Source organism: Mobula hypostoma, chromosome 5 (genome assembly GCF_963921235.1).
Source record: "Mobula hypostoma chromosome 5, sMobHyp1.1, whole genome shotgun sequence".
NCBI lineage: Eukaryota > Metazoa > Chordata > Chondrichthyes > Myliobatiformes > Myliobatidae > Mobula > Mobula hypostoma.
In genome coordinates this window covers 166,389,128-166,413,381 of record NC_086101.1, presented here as the reverse complement: position 1 = coordinate 166,413,381, position 24,254 = coordinate 166,389,128, and the positions used below count along the sequence as shown (strand labels likewise).

The following is a 24,254-nucleotide window of genomic DNA, read 5'->3' as shown; positions in this document are numbered from 1 at the left end:
AAGGAGAGAGCGGGGGGTGGGGTCCCCATTACTGGAAGTTTGAGAAATCAAGGATCATGCCATCAGATTGGAAGCTACCCAGATGCAATGCAAGGTGTTGTTCCTCCAACCTGAGTGTGGCCTCATCGTGACAGTAGAGGTGGTCATGGATTGACATATCAGAATGGGAATGGGAAGTGAAATTAAATTGGGTGGCCACTGGGAGATCCTGCTTCTTCTGACTGAGAGTGTAGGTGCTCAGTGAAATGGTCTCCCAATGTCACTTTCATCTAACACCTTTGTTTCTCTCTCTCTCCTCCCTCCAGCTTTTAAATCTACTCATCTTTTTTTCCCTCCAGTCCTGCTGAAGGGTCTGGCCCAAAATGTCAACCACTCCCTCCCCCCCCACAGATGCCGCCTGGCCTGCTGAGTTCCTCCAGCATTTTGTGTGGCTTGGATTTCTAGCATCTGCCAATTCTGTTGTTTATCTATTGACTAAGATGAAGATCTAACACAGCCCCTGCACACGGCATTCCCAAATTTGCATACTAGTGGATATTTTATATATCCAGGTTCCTTACATATTTTATATTTGTGTATTTTTATAAGGAATAATATTTTATACATACACAAGTTCCTGCCTCCAGGTGTTCATTTGAACTGTACATCTATGCTTTATCACAACACACATTTTGAAAAAAAATCAATCATTGGCTCCAAGGTGCCATTGGATACTGATATTGTAGAACACAAGATAAATCCAAGGTTTTCCTTGACAGATATTTCCTGTGTTAAGTGTTTGGTGACATCTAGTGACAGTATAAATGATCCACAAGAATATTGTACAACTAAATCTTGTCAGTGGAAGTTTCAAGATGTTTCATGAAAAAAAATTACAGATCTGTGATGTTTTATTTAATCAAGGCAATTGAGCAATCCAAAAACCCCAGATTTAATTGTTAAACAACTGTACTGATATACAGAATTGGATTAACATTGGAGTATGATAATTAGCATAAATCTTTAAAGCATATTTCAATTAAAGTATGTCAGATGTAGAAGGAGGAATAGACCTTTTCCACACCATGTGGAATTACAAGAACTGATGTTACTGAAAAACATCTAATTGGCTTCAATAGATCATACTTGAAGATTTGATTACATTTTAATTGTTTCAACAATATATATTTTCTCATTCATTCTTAGGATGTGGACATTGCTGGTATTGCCATCTTTTATTGTTCATTTTTAATTGCCGCAAGGCTAACTTCACTATTATGTCTAGAGTCACAAAACCAGAAGTAGGAACAAGCTGTGAAGATTTCCTGAACCACCTTCAATTAAATAGCAACATTTCTGAAACAGAGGACTAATATTCTTCACCACATTCTAGACGTGGTAATTAATGTTGCTAATTAATCCCTTCTCATTGACAATATCCACGTGTGGGCACGTGGCCAAGTGGTTAAGGCGTTCGACTAGCGATCTGAAGGTCGTGAGTTCGAGCTCCAGCCGAGGCAGCATGTTGTGTCCTTGAGCAAGGCACTTAATCACACAGTGCTCTGCGACGACACTGGTGCCAAGCTGTATGGGTCCTAATGCCCTTCCCTTGGACAACATCGGTGTCATGGAGAGGGGAGACTTGCCAGTCTTCCATACAATCTTTCCCAGGCCTGTGCCCTGGAGAGTGAAGACTTTCCAGGCGCAGATCCATGGTCTCGCAAGACTAATGGATGCCTTTTGCACAATATCCAAACTAGGATAGCCCACTCTAGTCAAATACAGGTCCAAAAATCCATCTTGTATAACTCCAGAAATTCCTCCTGCAACCATTGTTACTAATTTTTTCAGGATGAACTATCCAGATTAAAATCTCAAAATGCTGAGTTCAGGGGTTAAGGCAGACATTAGCCCTAATCAATAGATAGTCATTTTCACACTATCAACTTTATCCTTGGTTTCTGCTGCTTTTAATATTTATTTAGTTGTACAACTCAGATTTGGTACCAGGTTGTTGCAGCAAGACTTCCCTGCTTTTATATTCCAATCCCCCTTGAAGTAAGATCAACATTCGATTAGCCTTCTCTATTACTGGCTACATGTGTGTAAGCTTTCTATGCTCTAGGAGTTCCAAAACACTGTTGCAGTTTTCTACAGTTTTACTCCATTTAAATAACACCTCATTTTTATTTCTCCTTCCAAAATGAAGGACTTCACACATTGCCACATTATACTCTTTTCAATATTTTGCCTCCCTCATCCAGTCAATCAATATCTTTCTGTAAACTTGTATCCTCCTCACAAGTTGCCTTTCCACCCATTTTTAATGTCATCTGCAAATTTGTCTACAATACACTCATTTCCCTCCTCCAGTTAACTTGCACAAGCTGCAAACCTCTGACACGTTGCTATTCAGAAAACTACTTGAAAAAAAAATTCCCTATGCGCTGCTATTGCCTGGTCATCAGTTTAAAAGCTTAAGAAAAGTGACACAGTGTGATAGGTTGCTGAAGCACACACATTACAAGCATAGTAAGCCAAATCAACTGCCCCTACCTGTTTTGGTTCTATAGCTTAGACACTTGGCTTGAAGAAGGAAGATTGTTAGCAATGAGAAGCTTACCAGATTTTTGTTCTCTTTGGAGTAAGTCTGCTTTTCTGAATCATGTTATCTATGAGGTAGTAAAGCAGTATCATTATCCCAGCAACGTACAGCATTACATACAGAATGAAGGTCACATGAAAAGGTGCTTCAAATTGCCATTGAATCTTATCCTGTAGTTTAACAAGTCATAAAGCAAGACAGGATATCAGATGCCTGGGCTTCAGCTATTTACAACCTCTAAACATGATACAGTTGAGATCCAAATTACAAATTAATGCACAAGGTGACAAGAATAGAAATGTGTTATTATTCTTTTGGATAGTAAAAAAACAGATTTTTTAAAATAAAAGACAGAAATAGAAATATTCCAAATCAAAAGCTTATGCATCTTTGTACAGGAATCACATTCTTACATGGAGTGAGTAGACCCTTTCTTCTGACTTTAGAATTCCTAGCCTACCTAGACTTTTCTTCTCGCCATTTATCCTCCGAATACATTTCTCAGAGTGGGCTCAGGTGACCCAAAGTTTAAATGTGCAGGAACAGAGAGACTGTTCATATCTGGAATAGAGGGCTGTATATTTATAATGGTACTTCGATATATGTGGAGAAGTGGAAGAGTGAAATAGGACCTTAGTAGGTTGTAATTTAAAGTAACTAAAAGGCAAATTATGGCTGAAGCTTCTGCATTCTGTTGGTATTCAGGGACACTACCTCTATCCTGGTCCAACTACAGTTACTGGTTAACCATATTATGGTAGTCAAGAAGTAAAGGTGAGTAAAGGTGTCATGATACATATCACCACCAATGGCAAGGGATGAGATCTTTGAACTGAATGTAGGGTAAGCAAATTAAACACAAGAACCTAAATGATATTTCCTGTATCATTTGCCAGTCAGAGTACAAGTAAAAGGATAAATTGGATTAATGCATGGCTCGATGAATGGTTTAAGTGGAGAGATGCAAGTTCCTGAGACCTTGTTACTTGTTCTGATGGAGTTGAAAACAGTAGGGGGTGATATTGGGGATATTAAACAAGAAATTAGACATACATGCAATAAAAATTAACAGTACTTTACAAATACTTTAATCTACACATGGATACAGCTAACCATTAGTAATGATGCTTGCTGGAGGAATTCCTGAAGTGAACACAGGATGGTTTTCTGGATAAATATATTGAAGAATCAACAACAGTGTGGACCACCCAAGATTGTGCATTGTGCAATGAAATGATTGATAAGCAATCATATCATGTGTGGCCTTTGGGGAGGCCATTTAATGAAGATGTACATTGACATCATTGATTCTGAAACTCAGATCTTCAAGCCAAATAAAGGAAATTGTCATGGATAGGTGATAGTTGTTTAAAATAGATTGTGGACCATTATTTATGGGGATTAACAGTTAGCAATGACAAGCATCTAAGAAAAGCACAGATTAAAAAAAACAACCAGTGATCATTCCTTCCTGGGCAGGGGGTAGGGGGCTACGGTAGGAAACTTTGTCACATGGTGTGAGCAGAATTACCTGCAGCTTAATGTGCAAAAGACTAAGGAGCTGGTGGTAGAATGAGGAGAGCTAAGGTACCGGTGACCCCTGTTTCCATCCAGGGGGTCAGTGTGGACATGGTGGAGGATTACAAATACCTGGGGATACGAATTGACAATAAACTGGACTGGTCAAAGAACACTGAGGCTGTCTACAAGAAGGGTCAGAGCCGTCTCTATTTCCTGAGGAGACTGAGGTCCTTTAACATCTGCCGGACAATGCTGAGGATGTTCTCCAAGTCTGTGGTGGCCAGTGCGATCAGGTTTGCTGTTGTGTGCTGGGGCAGCAGGCTGAGGGTAGCAGACACCAACAGAATCAACAAACTCATTCGTAAGGCCAGTGATGTTGTGGGGATGGAACTGGACTCTCTGACGGTGGCGTCTGAAAAGAGGATGCTGTCCAAGTTGCATGCCATCTTGGAAAATGTCTCCCATCCACTACATAATGGACTGGTTGGGCACAGGAGTACATTCAGCCAGAGACTCATTCCACCGAGATACAACACAGAGCGTCACAGGAAGTCATTCCTGCCTGTGGCCATCAAACTTTACAACTCCTCCCTTGGAGGGTCAGACACCCTCAGCCAATAGGCTGGTCCTGGACTTATTTCCTGGCATAATTTACATATTACTATTTAACTATTTATGGTTTTATTACTATTTAATTATTTATGGTGCAACTGTAACAAAAACCAATTTCCCCCAGGATCAATAAAGTATGACTATGACTAAGAAGATAACAACAGGAATGTGGTTCAACTGTGGGTAATAGGTGAAAGAAAGAATATTATTAAATCCAAGTAGGAAATATACAAATTGGCCCAAAAATGCCAAAGTACTCAAAAAACTCAAAGTAGTTGATTAAGAAGGTGAAAGCAGAGTATGAAAGCAAGCCTGCAGAGAACATAAAACTAATTTAAAAAGTGCTATAGACCCAGTTGTAAAGAGAAAAAATCTATTCAAATGTAGACCCCTTACAGTAAGGGACAGGAGAATATATAATGGAGAACAAAAATGACCAGACCAGTTAGACAAATACTGGTTTTGTCTTCAAAGGAGAACACAGATACTGTAATCAGACTCTGCCTGATTGACTGGATGTAATAATCATTTACTGACAACTGAAAAAGAAAAAAAGCTACTTGAATCTTATTCAATTTTAAATAGTGCACTGCCCTTGTTTGATCCCTAGCATTCTGTAAAATATATAATTTTGCCAGCTGCCTATAGTTCAAAAAGTTGTACAGCAACACTTAAGATATTGACTTTACAAGAGCAGTTAGGAATGGTCCATAAATGCCGGTCTTGCCAGTGATAGGCACATCCTGTAGTCTATTGATAAGGGTAAGCCATCTAAGATTGAGAAGAGGAGAAATGTACTCTCTGCAGAGACTGTTGATCTATTAGAATTCTAGAATAACAGAATTAGAATAATAGAATTGGAATAACAAAAAGCAGTTAAAGCCAAATAATTAAATATAATCAAGGAGTTAAATATTGTTCTTAGGACTAGAGGATGAAAGGACGTACAGAAAATTACTGAATTTGGATAATCTGCCATAATCATATTTAATGGTGAAGCAGGCTTTGAGGGTTGAAAGGCCTACTCTGGTCCTATTTTCTATATTAAAAAAAACAAATATTCTATTAGAACTTCTATGTTGATTTGAAAGAGTGTACAGGCCCTTTGTTTAATATCTCAGCATGTACCTGGCATCAAGCTTAATAAAAAATAACTGATGCAGAGCCAAGAGGGATATACCATTTACTGGTTAATACAGAAGCCTTACATAATCAATGACATTAGATAATGAATTGTCTACTTGCACTTTATAAATGAAGCTAGAGCTGTTGGTAAAGGAAGCGCTTTGGGAGAAAACTCCCCCAAAATGACTCTGATGAGATCCATTCCTTTCATTACTCACCAATAACTTCCAGAAATCTTTGTGCCACCTTACTAGTGATTGGTTGAGGACTAGTTCAGAGGTGCTTGAAACAGGATGATTCCTGTGAAATGTTCTCACTCTCCCACTATACAAATTTAAATTCAAAAGTAATGGGCCTGAAAACAGAAATTCACTCATTAGCACTGCCATCATGACGACAATTTATTCCATCGAAAGTAATTTACAAGATTGCTGAAAGTAGAAAGAATTATAGGGAAGTTAGATCCTCTGAGGATCAGAGATTAAAATAAGATCAAAGAAAATGCAAATAAACAAAATTATATAAATGCCTATGAACCCTTGAGTTCTTTTCAGAAATTACATATAATGAGGTTTTGGAAATTGAATAGGTACTTATAATATAATTTAATCTGACAAAATGGAGAGAAAAAGTGATGTTGAAGTGAACGTAAAACATTGAATCTAATGTGCATGTCCATCAACCCTGAGAGAAGAGATGGGATAGTAGTTTTCAGGGAAGATGTTTATCAAAACCTCCTATATAGGTAAAATGAGAGAAACTATGGATATATAAAATAACAAACCCTAAACATACCATGCAGGTATTCAAACATGATGAAGACAGCAGTACTCAGCAGGAAGGATGTTATTGCAAGACCGATTACTTCTCCTTTAGTAAGTCTCATATTGTCCATTTCTGGCCATAAACTAATCTGGAATTACAAAAAAAACTTACTAAATGCCATGGATAGGAATAAGAATTTTCATGAAGTTTATTATGACAATTTTTCAATTGTTTTTGACTATTTTGTCAGTATTCAACACGATGAGCATCTCTGCTTAGGAGTGAATATACTTTTTCATTTCTTCATTTCAGATTAAAGCACAGCAGGGTAAGAACTGATTGAAATTCATTCTACTTTCTGGAGGGAATTACACCCTACTACTAAAGATTATACATATTACTCTTTCCCTCATTCAGCCTATTCAAGGATAGACTATTTCTTTATCTTTAATACAGATAGACTCAGGATAAAAAACTGTAATATTGCAACAATTGATCTGTCGGATCATAGCCCAGTCTCTATGTCTCTAATCCTGGAAAGGAAAATGAGGAAAACACTATGGAGGCTAAACTCACATATACTCAATAACCCGAAAGTAATGGAGAGATTAAGGGGAGAAATCAAAGAATATCTAGACCTTAATGACATGGGAGAAACATCACCAGTGATTTTATGGGATACATTGAAAGCTGTACTGAGAGGGAAAATTATTTCCATTACTACTCACATGAAAAAAATCAATGCACAAAAATTAGCAGACCTTCAAGGAAAATTAAAACAACTTCAAGTTGTAGATAGCAACAAAAGTAATTCAAATCGAAAACAGGAAATTAGGAAATTGCAAAGTGAAATTGATGATATTTATACATTGGAAACTCAAAGAAATTTTCTTTACCTGAGACAAAAGAATTATGAAGTAAGAGGTAAATCAGCTAGATTATTAGCATATAAATTACGAAAACAACAAGCAGACAATACAATTCATAAAATAAAGAATCCAAAGACAAAGCTTGTGGAGAGTACAATAGGGAAAATTCAAGAGAGTTTTGAAACATATTATCGAGAGCTGTACTCCCAACCCCAGGCCCCCAATGAGCCCTATATAGACAGTGTATTGAATTTTTTAGATCTACCTAAACTTACAGATTTACAAAATGAAAGTTTATTAGAACCAGTAACTGTCAAAGAACTGAACGTGGCCATCTCTAGGTTAAAGGCTGGAAAGTCCCCGGGTTCTGATGGGTTTACCTCAGAGTGGTACAAGTCCCTGAAGACACAGTTAGCCCCATTACTACTTAACACCTTTAATTGGATCTTGCAGAGAGGAGAAACTCCACCTTCCTGGAGAGAAGCGATTATTTCAGTTATTCCTAAAGAGGGTAAAGATAAACTAGAATGTGGCAATTATCGGCCAATTAGTGTTCTTAATTTAGATTACAAACTATTTACATCTATATTAGCGCGCAGATTGGAAAAGCTTTTACCTGGCCTAATCCATTTAGACCAGACTGGATTTATTCAACAAAGACAAACACAGGACAACATAAGGAGAACTCTGCACATATTAGAACAGGTTAATAAGAACGAGACAGAGACAATGGTAGTAGGATTGGACGCTGAGAAAGCTTTTGATTCGGTTAGTTGGGCATTCCTATACAGAGTGTTAGGAAGATTCGGCTTTCAAGAAAGGTTTATTAAAGTAATTCAGACTCTATATGACAGCCCTACAGCCCGAATTAAGATAAATGGGGACCTCTCTGACTCCTTCATTTTAGAGAGAGGCACTAGACAGGGATGCCCAATTTCTCCTCTCCTTTTTGCGCTATATATTGAACCACTTGCCCAACTAATAAGACAGAGCGAAATCGTAAAAGGTATCAAGGTGGCAGGGATTGAACAGAAAGTGGCGTTATTCGCAGATGATGTTTTGGTCTATCTGAGTGAACCAGAAAAATCATTTATAGGATTGTTTACACTGTTGGATGACTTTGGGAAAATATCAGGTTATAAAATAAATGTAAAGAAAACACAGGTTATGTCCCTAAATTATACACCATCCAAAAAATTGCAGGATACATACGATCTTAAGTGGGAAGCTAAATCATTAAAATATTTAGGAATAACCCTGCCGAAGGATCTTTCAACACTGTCACAGGTAAATTATGGGCCATTAATCTCAGAGATAAAAGCAGATATGCATAGATGGAATCTTATCCCCTTTTTAAGTTTAAATTCAAGGATAAATACTATAAAAATGAATATTCTTCCTTGGTTATTATATCTTTTCCATACTTTACCAGTGGAGGTGGATGATAATCAATTCAGGGAATGGGACAAATGGATTTCCCGCTTCATTTGGCAAGGAAGGAAACCTAGAATTCGATATAACACCTTACAGTTAGGGAAGGAAGGAGGAGGTATGGTTCTTCCTTGCCTGAGAAATTATTTTTATGCCTCACAGATAACCCCTCTGTTATATTGGTGTAATAGGGAATATAAGGCTAGATGGAAGGAAATAGAATTTGGATTAGTTGACAGTTTTCCTCTTCAGGCCTCAATAGCTGACAAAGGATTGATGGCCCAGTTGGAAAAGTTTAATAATGCTTGGATAAATCTTACATTAAAAGTATGGCAGAAGGTGGTTAATTCATGTGGAATTAATAACATGTTAAAACTCTTTAGATGGTGTGCATATGATACCGAATTCCTTCCCAACAGAGGAGATAAAAGATTTGAGCTATGGATAAAGAAAGGTCTTACAACCTACCTCTCATTTATAGATAAAAGAGTATTACAAAATTTCCAAATCCTGCAGGACAAACATGGCCTAGAACATAATGACTTTTTTAGGTACCTTCAAATACGAAACTATGTTAACCAGAGTTGTAGATATACAGACCTATCAACAGTAGAATTAGAATTTTTCAAGATTCTGAATTCGGCTTGCAGTTCAATACCTAGTAAATCAGTTTCTCGCCTATATAGTGCACTCTCCCATGCTAAAAATGTAAATACACTGTATATTAAAGAGAAGTGGGAGAAAGAAGCGGGGTTGGTACTTTCAGAGGAGGCTTGGGGGAAAATCTGCAGCTTTCAATGGTCCTCGACTAATTCTTTGACTTGGAGAGAACATTGTTGGAAAAACATTATAAGATACTTCAAGACCCCATATCAGGAAAAATATAAAGATACAAATGTGATGTGTTGGAGAAGGTGCGGCTCCAAGGAGGCAAATCATTTTCATATTTTCTGGGATTGCCCTAAATTAAGTCTATTTTGGGAAGGTATTCATAGAACATTAGTTAAGGTACTTAGGTCCCAGATACCTCTGAACTTTGAGACGCTCTATTTGGGGCATGTATTGTTCCTTGAACAGAAGGAAGATATAAAGTTGCTGCAGGCCCTCCTAGCGGCAAGTAAGAAACCAATCACTAGAAAATGGCTAAATCCAATACCACCTACATTAGAAGATTGGTACGAAATTATCTTGGAAATATTTAAAATGGAAAAGTTGACTTACTCCCTGAGAACTCAAAAAGAAACATTTTATCAAATCTGGAATAAATGGATTGAATATATAACCCCAATGCGAGCAGACTTTAGATGACTCTCCTAATGATTTATATTGCTCTTCTCATCAACACAGTAATATTGCTAACGTAAGCACCCCTAGTCTAAATGTTTGTTTTTTTTTGGAAAATAGAGAATTAACACAAGTAAAGGGAAAGATTTGGGAAAGGGATTAAAAAAAAGAAAAAATTAAGTAAATAAGTACATAGGGATTGGATAATTATGTCTGCGGGCAGGAACAAGCACGAACAAATTGGGATATAAACACCTACAATGGTTGGTATATAGGCTTGTATGCAACATTTTGGACCAGTGGAAATGGTCCAGAAGGGTTGTATGGAAACTATTATTACCATTTTTCTTAACAACTAATTTCATTACTTAGCCTAATAGGTTAGATTTACCACAGTACATAATTATCTATTTAAATGTTTATTTTCCTTTTATATCATCTCAATGTGTACTTAAGAATGTATAAATAATTGTAGTTTTATACATATAAAAAAATGGAAAAGGTTATATGTGTGAAAAAAGTACGTGATAATTGTGAATTCCTTATCCAAATAAAAATAAAATTAAAAAAAAAGAAATTCATTCTACTTTCTAATAACATCCTAACATCAACACCATGATGCCAATTTAGGCCTCCAATGCTTCACAAATTAAATTCAGCATTTTATTAGGCTGCAAATTGGTAAATGGGACATCTGCCAAAGTGCAGACCAGTCACAGGCAGAACTATCTCCTGCCAGAACAATAACTTAAGTTCCAACTACAGTCCTATCATAGTGAACAACCTTTTTTGTTAAAGGAACATGCACAAAAAAGATCATGAATCAACCAGAGTCCTAGCAATGGACTTTGTTATGTTAATACATACATGCTTATGATGCAGATACCTCTCCAGCCCCTTGTTCAGATAATATACTTGAACAATCTGCTTTATTACCCCCATCAACCTGGACCTAAAACATCAGTGCCAACAGAAACATTAATATACCTTCAATCCTGGAGCACTCAAGGACTCCATAAAGCCAGCTCTTCCCATATGAAACCTCAGACAATATGTCAACACCCAGGTGATGCAAAGCGTCCACAGTTTATGGGCTGCCCGGAAGTTCACCATAATTGGCACCTACAAATTCTGTTTATCTACTGAGAACCAGGACAGATTTGATGTGAATGACCAAGAGATCAAGGAGGCAATTAACTACACATGTATAGTGTTCTTGGATTGGAGGCTCCATCCTATGCCAGTTTTTTTTTTAAAAAAGGGTTTTATAGGCATCTACAGGAGGTGGTCAGAATCAGAATCAGGTTTATTATCACCAGCATGTGACGTGAAATTTGTTAACTCCAACAAAAAAAACCTGTACTCTAAGAATAGATGGTGACAGAGATGCAGGAGATACAACAACACATCGACAGTGATGACATGTCTCAACTCTTCAACACTCTATTCAAAAAATTCTGTTACCCAAACACCCAAGGTCCATCCCACTAAAACAGGGTGAAAATGTCAGAAACAGGCAATGCCAACAGGAAAGAACACTTTGCTAGTCCCATCTGGCTCATTCACTATCGACATTCAAACCCACCACATATTCTCCATGCCATAACAGGTTGATCTGAGGGCCTTTCGCTTCCCCTGAGGTTAACCAGTCCCCTTCCACAACTGACAAGGGATCTTAGGTATGAAAAGTTAAATCTGTCTCTCTTTCCACACTGTCTTAAGCCTTGACCATTAAATGAATGTACACTTAACATTTTCGATAAGTAAGCTTGGTAAAAGGGTTTCAAAAAAAATGGAATATGCATTTTGAATAGTCAAGTAGTTTTAGAAACAAAGGTTCATTAAAAAATACTACCAAGGCAACTTGTACACAGTGTCATTAAAAAATGATTTGGAATAACTCCTGGAAGCTGCTAGTCTACAAACAGCTTAATGGTCAAATCAAAGTGAATAATGAGAAAAATATTAACTAGCAAAACAAAAGACCAATAGTTACAACGTGGTTCAAAGGCTGCTATTTTTTTAATGTACAGATTTATAGAAGTATTGCTAACTAATGTGCTTTTCACATGGGTAATTTTTTGAGTTCATGATTCTGCAGTCCAAAGCAGACTACACCGCACTATCTGATAATACATTGCATCAGTGAACAGTTAATACCTGAGAGCAAATTCAAGACCATGAATTAGCCAAGTATCCAAAAGGCAAATAAACAATCGACTTGTTTATTCATACATCTGAAATTTATATTTAAAGGTTTGGATCCCTTTTATACTGTGAATACAAATACATATTTATTTTATTCAGTAATAGGACACTTCAGATCTACAAGTAGATGGAAATACAAAGCCGAGGTTAGAATCAAATTGGTCATTATATTAAACGACAATGCCGGTTTGAAGGGCTTACTTATTTTCCAAACTACTATGAGTATATGTCATTCAAAGATCTCCATTTGGAAGCTGCCATTACATTCAGATGGCATTTGCAAATAGGATTCAGTGTTTATTACGAAGTAAATACTTACTCCACCACCTATAGGAATCTTGTCCACTGACGATTTTGCCTTTAGATGCTTTTCCTGCAAGAGCTTTTGTTTCTGTTGAAGACCTGGTTCATTAAATAAAATTAAGAAGCCTTCAACTTTACTTCAGGTTGCAGTTGTGGAAACACTTACTCATGCTTTTGATAATTTGATAGTTTAACAATATTAATTGCAGGAAAAGCAATGCAAAAGGAAAGCAAAATTAGATAAACAATTAAATCAAAGATTTACTACTTGTTAAATGAATAAGCATCAAAAACTCAACTGGAACTCAAGCTAGCTATCGTTCCTGCAGATGAACAGTTGAGTTCTGCCTGTGATTGGTTTGCACATTGGCAGATGTCCCAATTTCCAATTTACAGTAACCGATGCTTTTCAATTTAAGGTGCAAATAAAGATGAGTAGACATCACTTTTGAGAAGTTTATAGAGCATGTCTGATGTTTTATGCCATTATATTTGTTTTATCAATCATGATAAACATTTCAAGCAACCCAAAAAATGCTGGAGGAACTCAGCAAGTCAGGCAGTACCTATGGAGGGAAAATAAATAGCCAATATTTTGGACTGAGACCCTTCATTAGTACTGGAAAGCTAAAACAAAAAAGGTGATGGGGAGGGGGAACTAGAAGGTGAGACCAGGTAAAGTGGAAGGTGGGTGGGTGTGGGGGCAGGGGATGAGGTAAGAAGCTATTGTGGAAGAGGTAAAGGGCAGAAGAAGAAAGAATCTAATAGGAGGGGACAGTGGACCATGGAAGAAGGGGAACCAGAGGAAGGTGATGGGCAGGTGAAAAGAGAAGGGGTGAGAAGGTAACTAGAATGAGAAATAAAAAAAGAGAGGAGAGAGGTGGGAGAAATTACTGGAAGTTAGAGAAATCAAAGTTCATGCATCAGACAGAATATGGAGCAACACCTCATATCCATTAACAGGCCATCAATCACACACACCACTTTATCCTGGCTATTGTCAGGATGAAGCTATGCTCATTCAGGGAAGTGGCAGAAAGTAACTTACTGCTTATCCGTTCATGTCTGAATGCTGTCATAATTTGTTACATTCAGACATGGATTGCTTCAGATGCTGAAGAGTTTGCAATGGATTGAATATTAAGCAGTCATCAGCAAACATCCTGAATTCTGACTAGATCTTGGAAGGAAGGTGAAGTGGCTGAAGATCATTGGGCCTAATACAGTGTCCAGCGAAATTCCTACGGTGATGTCCTGGGGTTATTTTGCTTTGTGCAAGATATGACTCTCAATACTGGAGTGCTTTCCCCTTGATGCCCGTTGATTACAATTTTAGCAGGACTCTTTGATACTGTATGTCAAGGGCAGTCACTTTCACCTCACCTCTGAAATTTAGGTCAGATTAAAAGTATGAAGCAAGGATGTGGTCAGGTCAGGGGCTACGTATATTTAGCAAAACCAAACTAGAGCATCAGAGAGCAATTTACTGGCAAGTAAATGCTGCTTGATAGTACCATCAATGACACTTTCAATCACTTTATCAATGAATAATTGATGATTGGGTTGTAATTAGCAGGACTGGATTTGTCCTGAGTGAAAACAGGTCAAATGTGGTCAATTTTCTATATTGTCAGGTCTGTGCCAGTATTGAAATTGGAATAGCTTGATGAGAGGTGCATTAGCTGTATAACTTAGGTCTTGGGATGTTGTTTGGTACCTCAGTCTGTGATGTCCAGCTCTCAGGTAATGTGCTATTTTATAGGGTGCATTAAATTGGTTGGAGACTGGTTTCTGAGTTGGTGAAATCAAAGGAAGCCAAATGGATCACCTATTTGGCTTTTGTCACTGAACAAAATTACAGATGTTTCTTGAGCACTCAAATGCTGGGCCCACCTGTCAATGATTGAAATGTTTTGAAGACTAATCTTGGTATTACACTGGTAACATGCTTAACACTTGGAGTTAGACCTGGAATTCGAGCACTAAACGAATCAGCGCTAAAAACAGTCGTTATAGCATTATATATAGAGACGTTATTGACAGGGTTGAGGTGCAATTGACTGGTACAAAAATCGGCAATGTACTTCACTACTCAGTGTGGAGTGGCAATCCAGACAGATGGTGTTGGGTGGGCGGGAACAAGCAGTGTCAAGGTCAAGTGGGTATATTCAATAATTGTTGAAGGCAAAGTCTGGCAGCCTTCCAAAGTCACTCTTTGAGATGTACATTGAAGTCCTGCATCCGGAATACATGTTGTATCTTTGCTACTTTAAGTGCTTGTTTCAACTGTCATTCAACATGCAGGAACATGGAATCATTGGCTCAGGGAGGGTGGAAGGTGGTTACCAGGAAGAAGTTTCCTTGTCCATATTTGATCTGAAGCCATAATACGTCTCATTCCTTTGGAATACTGCTATGCTGTAATCTCTGGTGGATCTTCCTGGCAGAGAGGCAGGATTTACCCAGGAATTGAAATATTCCTATTCACAGAATCGTAACCTGGAGGCTATGTTATGGTATCATCTGACCAACTTGTGGGACAGCTCTCCCAGTTTTGTTACCTGTTCCCAGATATTTGCGAGAAGAGCTTTGCAGATCCAACCAAAGTGGGTACAACTTTGCCACTCCCAAAATTGTACCCAAGTCATGCCAGGTAGTCTGCCCAGTTTTATTGTTTGAGATTAACAGCAAATAGTACAACTAGGCAGCTTGCTCTGCCATTTCAGAGCCCATTTGAGAATCAAATATAGGGTTAGGTCCAGAATTGCACAAAGACTATTCAGGGTGAGGATAGGTTTCCTTTTCTCGTGTATAACAGTAAGCCAGATGGCTTTTTGCAATAATCTGTTATCTCTTCTAGTGTCTTTATTAAAGCAATACTCAAAATGCCATTTTCCAAACCTCCTAAGCTGTAAACTTCAAGCAGGCCAAACCTGTAAGTAATCAGGCACCAAATGCTGGACCCATGGAAGGTCAGAATGAGCATTTGAGGTTGAGGCCAGAGGATTCAAGCTTTCCACTTTAATGGCATTCAATTTAAAAATAGCTTTTTTTGTCAAACTACCAACTCACCTGGAGTCATTCTAAGCATTGCAAGATTTGGGCTGACTGGTTTTTCTGATTTTTTGTGGCTCTTTTCAATACTGGACCTGTACAATACAAAAAATATTTTCTTTAAAAACACAATGCATAAAAACTTATTTACACTTCGTGCTCTGAAATATGCCTATTCTAATTTTAAATCTTTGTTTTCTGAAAAGTACTTAAACACTTTATACGCTTTCTTCTTGAAAGACATAATGAGACTCTGATCCATTTTTCACAAGACAAGGGAGCAGAAGTAGGCCATTTGGCCCATCAAGTCTGCTCCACCACCCCACAAGCTAAACTATTCTCCCATCTAGTTCCAATTTCTGGGTTTTTCCCCATGTCCCTTGATACCCTGACTAATTAGATACCTATCAATTTCCTCCTTAAACACCCTCAATGATCGGTCCTCCACAGCCGTATGTGGCAACGAATTCCATAAATCCATGACCCTCTGGCTAAAAAATTTCTCCTCATCTCTGTTTTAAATGGGTATCCTCTGTGGCCTCTTGTCCGGACTCACCCACCAAGGGAAACAGCCTTTCCACATCTACTCTGTCCAACCCTTTCAACATTCGAAATGTTTCTATGAGATCCCCTGTCATTCTTCTATGCTCTAATGAATACACTCCAAGAGCCGACAAACGCTCCTCATATGTTAGCTCCTGCATTCCAGGAATCATCCTCGTAAATCTTCTCTTGACTCTCTCCAACATTAGAACATCCCTTCTAAGATAGGGGGCCCAAAACTGCACACAGTATTCCAAATGAGGTCTCACCAGTGTCCCATAGAGCCTCATCAACACCTCCTTAATCTTATACACTATTCCTCTTGAAATGAATGCCAACATAGCATTCGATTTCCTTACTGCCGATCCAACCTGGTGGTTAACCTTTAGGGTATCCTGCACGAGGACCCCCAAATCCCTTTGCACTTCTGATTTTTGAATTTTCTCCCCATCTAAATAATAATCTGCCTGATTATTTCTTCTTCCAAAATGTCCAACCGTACATTTTGCAACATTGTACATCATCTGCCATTTCTTTGCCCACTCTCCTAAACTGACCAAGTCTCTCTGCAACTTTTCCGTTTCTTCAACACTTCCTGCTCCTCCACCTATCTTGTTGTCATCCGCAAACTTAGCCACAAAACCATTTAATCCATAATCTAAATCATCGATGTACATTGTAAAAAGAAGCAGCCCCAACACCGATCCTTGCGGAACACCACTAGTAACCAGCAACCAATCAGAATAGGATCCCTTTATTCCCACCCTTTGCTTTCTGCCTATCAGCCAATGCTCCACCCATTCCAATATCTTTCCTGTAATTCCATGGGCTCTCATCTTATTAAGCAGCCTCTTATGCGGCACCTTATCGAATGCCTTTTGAAAATCCAAATACACAACATCCTCAGCCTCTCCCCTATCAATCTTATTTGAGATTACCTCAAAAAATTCCAATAGGTTGGTGAGACAGGATCTTCCTTTCATGAAACCATGCTGGTTTGTCATGCACCTCGAGGTATTTCATAACCTCGTCCTTGAAGATCGACTCCAATAACTTTCCAACTACCAATGTCAGACTAATAGATCTGTAATTTTCTTTTTGCTGCCTCCTTCCTTTCTTAAACAGTGGAACTACATTTGTGACCTTTTGCCACCATCATATTAAAATTACTTTACTTTATTGTCACCAAACAATCGATACTTGAGCATACAATCATCACAGCGATATTTGATTCTGTGCTTCGTGCTCCCTGGAGTACAAATAGATAGTAAATACTGTATTAAAAGTTTTAATTATAAATCATAAGTAGAAAATAGAAAAGGGAAAGTAAGGTAGGGCAAAAAAACCGAGAGGCAGGTCTGGATGTTTGCAGGGTACGGCCCAGATCTGGGGCAGGATCCGTTCAGCAGTCTTATCACAGTCGGAAAGAAGCTGTTCCCATATCTGGCTGTACGAGTCTTCAAGCTCCTGAGCCATCTCCTGGAGGGAAGAGGGATGAAAAGTGTGTTGACTGGGTGGGTCGTGTCCTTGATTATCCTGGCAGCACTGCTCCGACAGCGTGCGGTGTAAAGTGAGTCCAAGGACGGAAGATTGGTTTGTGTGATGTGCTGGGCTGTGTTCACGATCTTCTGCAGCTTCTTCTGGTCTTGGACAGGACAACTTCCATACCAGGTTGTGATGCACCCTAGAAGAATGCTTTCTACGGTGCATCTCTAAAAATTAGTGAGGTTTTTAGGGGACAGGCCAAACTTCTTTAGTTTTCTCAGGAAGTAAAGGCGCTGGTGGGGCTTCTTGGCAGTGGACTCTGCTTGGTTGAACCAAGTCAGGTCATTTGTGATATTGACCCTGAGGAATTTAAAGCTTTTGACCTGTTCCACTTGCTCACCACTGATGTAAATTGGATCATGCGGTCCACTACTCCTTCTGAAGTCAACAACCAATTCCTTCATCTTGCTGACGTTGAGGGATAGGTTATTGTCTTCGCACCATGCCACCAGGTTCTTAATTTCCTCTCTGTACTCAAACTCATCATTACCCAAGACACAGACTACAATTGTGGCCGTATATATTAAGAACTTATATATTGAGTTCGATTAAATTATCTACAATTCTTGAAATGACCATGAAAGAAATGTACCCTAACTAGTTATTCTTCAATGTGAGTTCAGTGACATCACAATTGGACCCAATCTTTTAAAATTATTTCTCTCTCATAGGCTTGTCATGCACCTCGAGGTATTTCATAACCTCGTCCTTGAGGATCCTTGAGGTAATGTAACAACGGACAAGTTTTCCCAATCACACAAACCAACTTCAAGAAATATTTTGAATATTGGAACTTGCACTCTGTGCATGTTACAAGGTTAGTTTTTCCATTAAATTAAATCACTTCTTGGCAAGAAAAATGCCTCATAGAGCCAACAATGAGGGTAAATGAAAGTAGCACAGCACACAGTGGATTTGGAAGGAAGGATTGGCTAGAGGGGAGAGATGAGTTGTGGTGGAAAGCAGAAGAAATGAGGAAAGCAAAATCACAATGTCAGCCACCCACTTAAAAAGTGGAATTCAAGAAATAAAGCATGTTTTTCTCCCTATAGAATTGCTGACAAGCGGAAACAAAATATTATATGTTACCCACAATAAATCACTAAATTAATGACTTTAATGAGTAGCATGCTCCTGAAGTATAACCTAGGCAACCATTACAATCCTTTATAATAAAATAATTAAATTGACAATCAGATAATGCAAGTTATCTGTACATTAGTAACCAAATTAACAATAGAATAACTGAATGGTTACAACACAGTGGGCTCTTCAGAACACTGTATCTATCAGAACTTTCTAGTTCCACTTCCTGGCCCTTTCTCCATGGCATTGCAAATTTTTTGCCATTAATTTATCCAGTTTCTTTTTGAAGCTAGAATGAACCTTGCTTCTATTATATCTACAGGCCGCAGTTCCAGGTTTTAAACCACCACTCAGTACATTTCTTCCCTCCCTCATGTTATTTTTAATTCTTCTCCCATTTATCTGTACTCATGATCTCCAGTCTTTGAGTCCTCCACTAAATAAACTGCCTGCCACTAGCAAATCTCAGATCAGATCAGCCTTCTCCTCCCTGAAGTAAACAGCCCCAGCCTTTGCTCTATACTTGTAAATGTCCCAGGAAATATTCTTAAAAATCTTTTCTGCTCCCTTCCCATCACTTTCATAATTCTTCCTTCCTAAAATGGAGGGACCACAATCGAACACAATTCTCCAGCTGAAACATGATCAAGCACGTTTTAATTTCTCTGCTTTTATACTCGCATGCATAGATACCTTCAGGTTCATCCGCTCCTGCACACATTTAGGATAGGATCTATTATTCTAGATTACCTCTCCTAATTCTTTGGCCAAAATACATCACCTCACATTTCCCAACATTAAATTTTAACTGCCATACATCTGGCCATTCCACCACCCTGTTTACTTCCTCTCCATTATTACTGTGCCGCAATACTGAAAAATGTGTCATCTGCTAACTTAGAAATTATGAATTGCATTAATATAGTCCTCCACCCCAAAGAAAATGACAGTACTCACACTAACTTCTGGGGGATGTTTCAGTCCATCTTCTTCCAGTCCAGAAAAAAAAACACTCACTACGACCCTCTTTTGTGTTACCCATCCAACATCACATCTATTCCATCTGTGTCCCTTTTATGTCACATGCTTCAACTTTGCTGATAAGCTTGTAATGTGGCATCTTATCAAAAACCTTTAGGAAGTCTACATACGCATCAACTGGATTACCCTCCAGTCAATCTGCTGCAGTCAAACAATTTTATTGAATTGGATAAACAGGACTTGCCCCTTGGCATGAGTCCTGAAGGTACCACCCGACTAACCATCTTATTTGAGGATCTGACAGCTTAATGGAATTCCCAAAAGCTTGTTGAGTCTGGGCTTCCAAAATTATATTTCACAAAATTTCGTGGGAAAGAACATTAGTTAAGTAGAAATCTTAAGTCGATTCAGAAATAGTTTCATGAAGTACTAACTGGTTTAAGCATAGTGAAGATGAATATATCATTGGAAGAGTGATATTGAAGCATTCTTCTATCTCAAACCTTAGTACTTACATCAGATGATCAAGTGTGTTTGAAATTAAAGGTGTTACCAATCGATGCCGTGGAGTAAGAGAGATTTTTCCTTTCTCATTAGGAGATCCATTGATCTTCCTTCTATTTGCAAAGAGCTGCTGAGATTGTATTTTTATTCCAGTATGGAGATTCTTGTATCCACGGCATGGAGTGACATCCACTTCTCGAAATCTGTTTGATCCAGGTGTTGGAGCCATTATCCTAGAAAAACAAAAATATTTATGACAGATTATGTAATTACAGTAACTATGCAATGTGGTTACTATTCAGTGGCAGCAACAAAAAGTAACATTAATATTTTTAACATACATAGTCTTCTGCAGGTGACGAGATAGGATAACAATTTTATTAAAAGACATTTCCAATTGTTCCTGTGAATTTAATTGTTGATTGAATACTGCATTGCACTTTGAGAATTGCACTAATACAACTGCACTAATCTCATTTGCTTGCATTTGGTCCCCATCCCTATAAATCTTCTCTATTCATGTACCCGTCTAAATGCCTTTTAAGCATTGTAACTGCACGCACCTATGCAGCTTCCTCTGGCAACTCATTCACAGACTGACAACCCTCACCATGGGAAAAATAAATTGCTCTTCACGTGTCTTCTAAAATTTTCTCCTCTCTTAAATCCATATCCTCTCATTTTAAGCTCCCCCCACCTAGAGAAAAAGACAGTGTTTATCCATCTTATTTGCAGCCATCATGATTTTATAAATCTCTATAAGGTCACCCTGCAGCTTCCTACACTCCAGGGAAATAACTCCCAGACTATTTAGCTTCTTATAACTCAAGAACGCCTCCCTCCCCACCAAATCCCAGTAATATCCTTGAAATTTCTGCACCTTTTCCAGCTCAGTGATTCCTACCTACAGCTGGGCAACCAGAACCGCACACAATGCTCCAAATATGATTCAGCAACAACCTGTAGAGGTGCAGCTAGGCATTCAAACTCTTGTACACAATTGGCATGCTTGCCTTTATTGCCACTCCGTCTGCCTGTAGCAGGGAGCTCTGTATCTGTACCCCTTGAGCAATAAACTCCTCTGCTGGAGGAAATCAATAAGTCAAGGGGTACAGATACATAGTTGCCTGACACATGTGGATGGAGTGGCGATAAAGACAAGCACGCCAAATGCCTTAATCAAAATTAGAGGTGTGATGTGTCAGTTTACAGGAGCAATACAAGATGTTTGGTTGACTGGTGCTGCAACATCAATATCTTGCTCAATGTTAGTAAAACTAAAGAGCTGATTGTGTTGATTTCAGGAAGTGTGTGTGTGTGTGTGTGTGTGTGTGTGTGTGTGTGTGTGGCGGTAAACACATACCAGTCTATAGAGAGGGAAAATAGCATGGAGAAATCCGCAGCTTTATATCACTGGGTGCTTACACATCAGATGACCCATCCCAGACACAGCATACAGATGCAGTCGTAAGGAAGGTGCACACTTGAGTCACCCTCAGCCCGAAATCCCACACCATCAGGTTCAGGAACTGCTACTTCTCTTCAATTTATACAACCCTGAGATTCATTTTCTTGCAGGCATACACAGTAAGTCCAAGAAACAATAGAATCAACGAGAAGAAAAATTATACCCAACAGGACAGACAAACAGTGCAAATACAAATGAAAAATAATAAATAGTAATAAATAAGCTATAAATATTGAGAACATGAGATGAAGTGTCCTTAAAAGTGAGCCCGTAGGTTGAGGGAAGACAGCGATGGGGCAAGTGAAGGTATCCCTTCTGGTTCAAGAGCCTGATGGTTGAGGGGTAACAACTGTTCCTGAACTTGGAGGTGTGGGCTCTGAGGCTTCTGTATCTTATTCCTGATTGTAGCAGCGAGAAGAGAGCATGACTTGAGTGGTGAGTTCCCTGATGATGGATGCTGCTTTCCTGTGACAGCACTCTGGGCGGATGTGCTCGATAGTGAGGACATACCCATGATGAAGGCCATAAGACAAAGGAGCAGAAGTCGGCCATTCGGCCCATCAAGTCTGCTCCGCCATTTTATCATGAGCTGATCCATTCTCCCATTTAGTCCCACTCCCCCGCCTTCTCACCATAACCTTTGATGCCCTGGCTACTCAGATACCTATCAATCTCTGCCTTAAATACACCCAATGACTTGGCCTCCACTGCTGCCTGTGGCAACAAGTTCCATAGATTCACCACCCTCTGACTAAAAAAATTTCTTTGCATTTCTGTTCTGAATGGGTGCCCTTCAATCCTTAAGTCATGCCCTCTCATACTAGACTCCCCCATCATGGGAAACAACTTAGCCACATCCACTCTGTCCATGCCTTTCAATATTCAAAATGTTTCTATGAGGTCTCCCCTCATTCTTCTAAACGCCAAGGAATATAGTCCAAGAGCGGACAAATGTTCCTCATATGTTAACCCTCTCATTCCCGGAATCATTCTAGTGAATCTTCTCTGTACCCTCTCCAACGTCAGTACATCTTTTCTTAAATAAGGAGACCAAAACTGCCCACAGTACTCCAAGTGAGGTCTCACCAGCGCCTTATAGAGCCTCAACATCACATCCCTGCTCCTATACTCTATTCCTCTAGAAATGAATGCCAACATTGCATTCACCTTCTTCACTACTGACTCAACCTGGAGGTTAACTTTAAGGGTATCCTGTACGAGAACTGGACCATATCCATTTTTTGATAGGATTTATCCAAACAAGGGCCTTAAAACACATCTGTAGAAGTTTGTCTAAGTTTGTTCTAATTGTGCCTTTTCTTGAAAAAAAACTGCATACTGTAATTTATGTTGAATTGTGAATGCTGCATATCTGATGCTATGTGCCTGTGATGCTGCAGCAAGTACATTTTTCACCTGTACTCACAAACAATAAACTCAACTTTGAAACAGTACTGATACAGATTTTAAATCTGAGACATTGACTTAGATCCCACAGATATTGCTCAATCTACTAACTTCCTCTAGCAGGTGGTCTAAGTCTCCAAATTCCAACATTTGCCGTCCCTCATGTATCTATCTGTATCTCCAAGGCTCTCTGTTCAATCTAGGGTCCCGCCATTTATTGTGCAAGTCCTGCCCCAGCTTATATCACCAAAATACAGTACTCACATTTAGCCAAGTTAAATTCCAATCTGTCAGTCTTTTATACATCTCTCCAGTTCATCTCCATCCAAAAACATTAACATAAATGACAAACAAGAGTGGACCCAGCATCGAAACCTACAACACACCGCTTTTCACAGAATAACAGCCTCCCACTAATACTTACAGACTCCTACCAAGTCAGATTTGAATCCGGTTGGCAATCAGATCCCATGCGATCTAACCTTTTTTTTACCATACACCACGGACCAGAAGCACTTGTACGCAGTAAAACAAATTGGATCGCACGCTCACAGAAATGGTAACTGCATTGAGAATTTAGTTCCCATTCCCAAGCTTCCCTCTGGTTTATTATGCTCCGGATCATGTGGCCTACGTGCTCCATACCTTACCCGAGTTGTTCTTGGATGGGCTGCTACAGGTTCATGTCGTGTTGAGCACCGGCTGCCTCCTCTCCCGCAGCCCCAATCCAGCCCCCACACACCCGGAGCAGCGTCCGACCGTTGTCGCCCGCTCGCCCGCCTCCTCTCCCGCTTCAAATTCAAGCGACCCGCCTCCACGGGCGCGACCAATCGACTGCCGACATTATATACCAATCCCCGCCGTTCCTCGGGCGCTGGGGGGCGGGGAATCGCGATTGATGTCGCCGTGAACCAAACAGAATCGAGCTCTGTCAGAAGCCCCGCCCTGAAGCTCCAGCTTGCCC

At 39.1% G+C, this 24,254-nt stretch overlaps 1 protein-coding gene across 1 annotated transcript in view; it reads right to left on the bottom strand.

Annotated features, from left to right (window-relative positions):
* Positions 1 to 24,035, bottom strand: part of LOC134347149 (uncharacterized) — a 35,586-nt gene extending 11,551 nt beyond the window's left edge. The window contains exons 1-7 of the mRNA XM_063049340.1: positions 23,936 to 24,035; positions 20,427 to 20,648; positions 15,775 to 15,851; positions 12,719 to 12,801; positions 6,638 to 6,755; positions 6,061 to 6,197; positions 2,603 to 2,754 (exon numbers count right to left, since the gene is read on the bottom strand). Of these exons, the coding sequence (XP_062905410.1) occupies positions 2,603 to 2,754; positions 6,061 to 6,197; positions 6,638 to 6,755; positions 12,719 to 12,801; positions 15,775 to 15,851; positions 20,427 to 20,644 (785 nt within the window). The 5' untranslated portion in view covers positions 20,645 to 20,648; positions 23,936 to 24,035. The remainder of the gene's footprint in view (positions 1 to 2,602; positions 2,755 to 6,060; positions 6,198 to 6,637; positions 6,756 to 12,718; positions 12,802 to 15,774; positions 15,852 to 20,426; positions 20,649 to 23,935) is intronic.
* Positions 24,036 to 24,254: the final 219 nt, after the last annotated feature.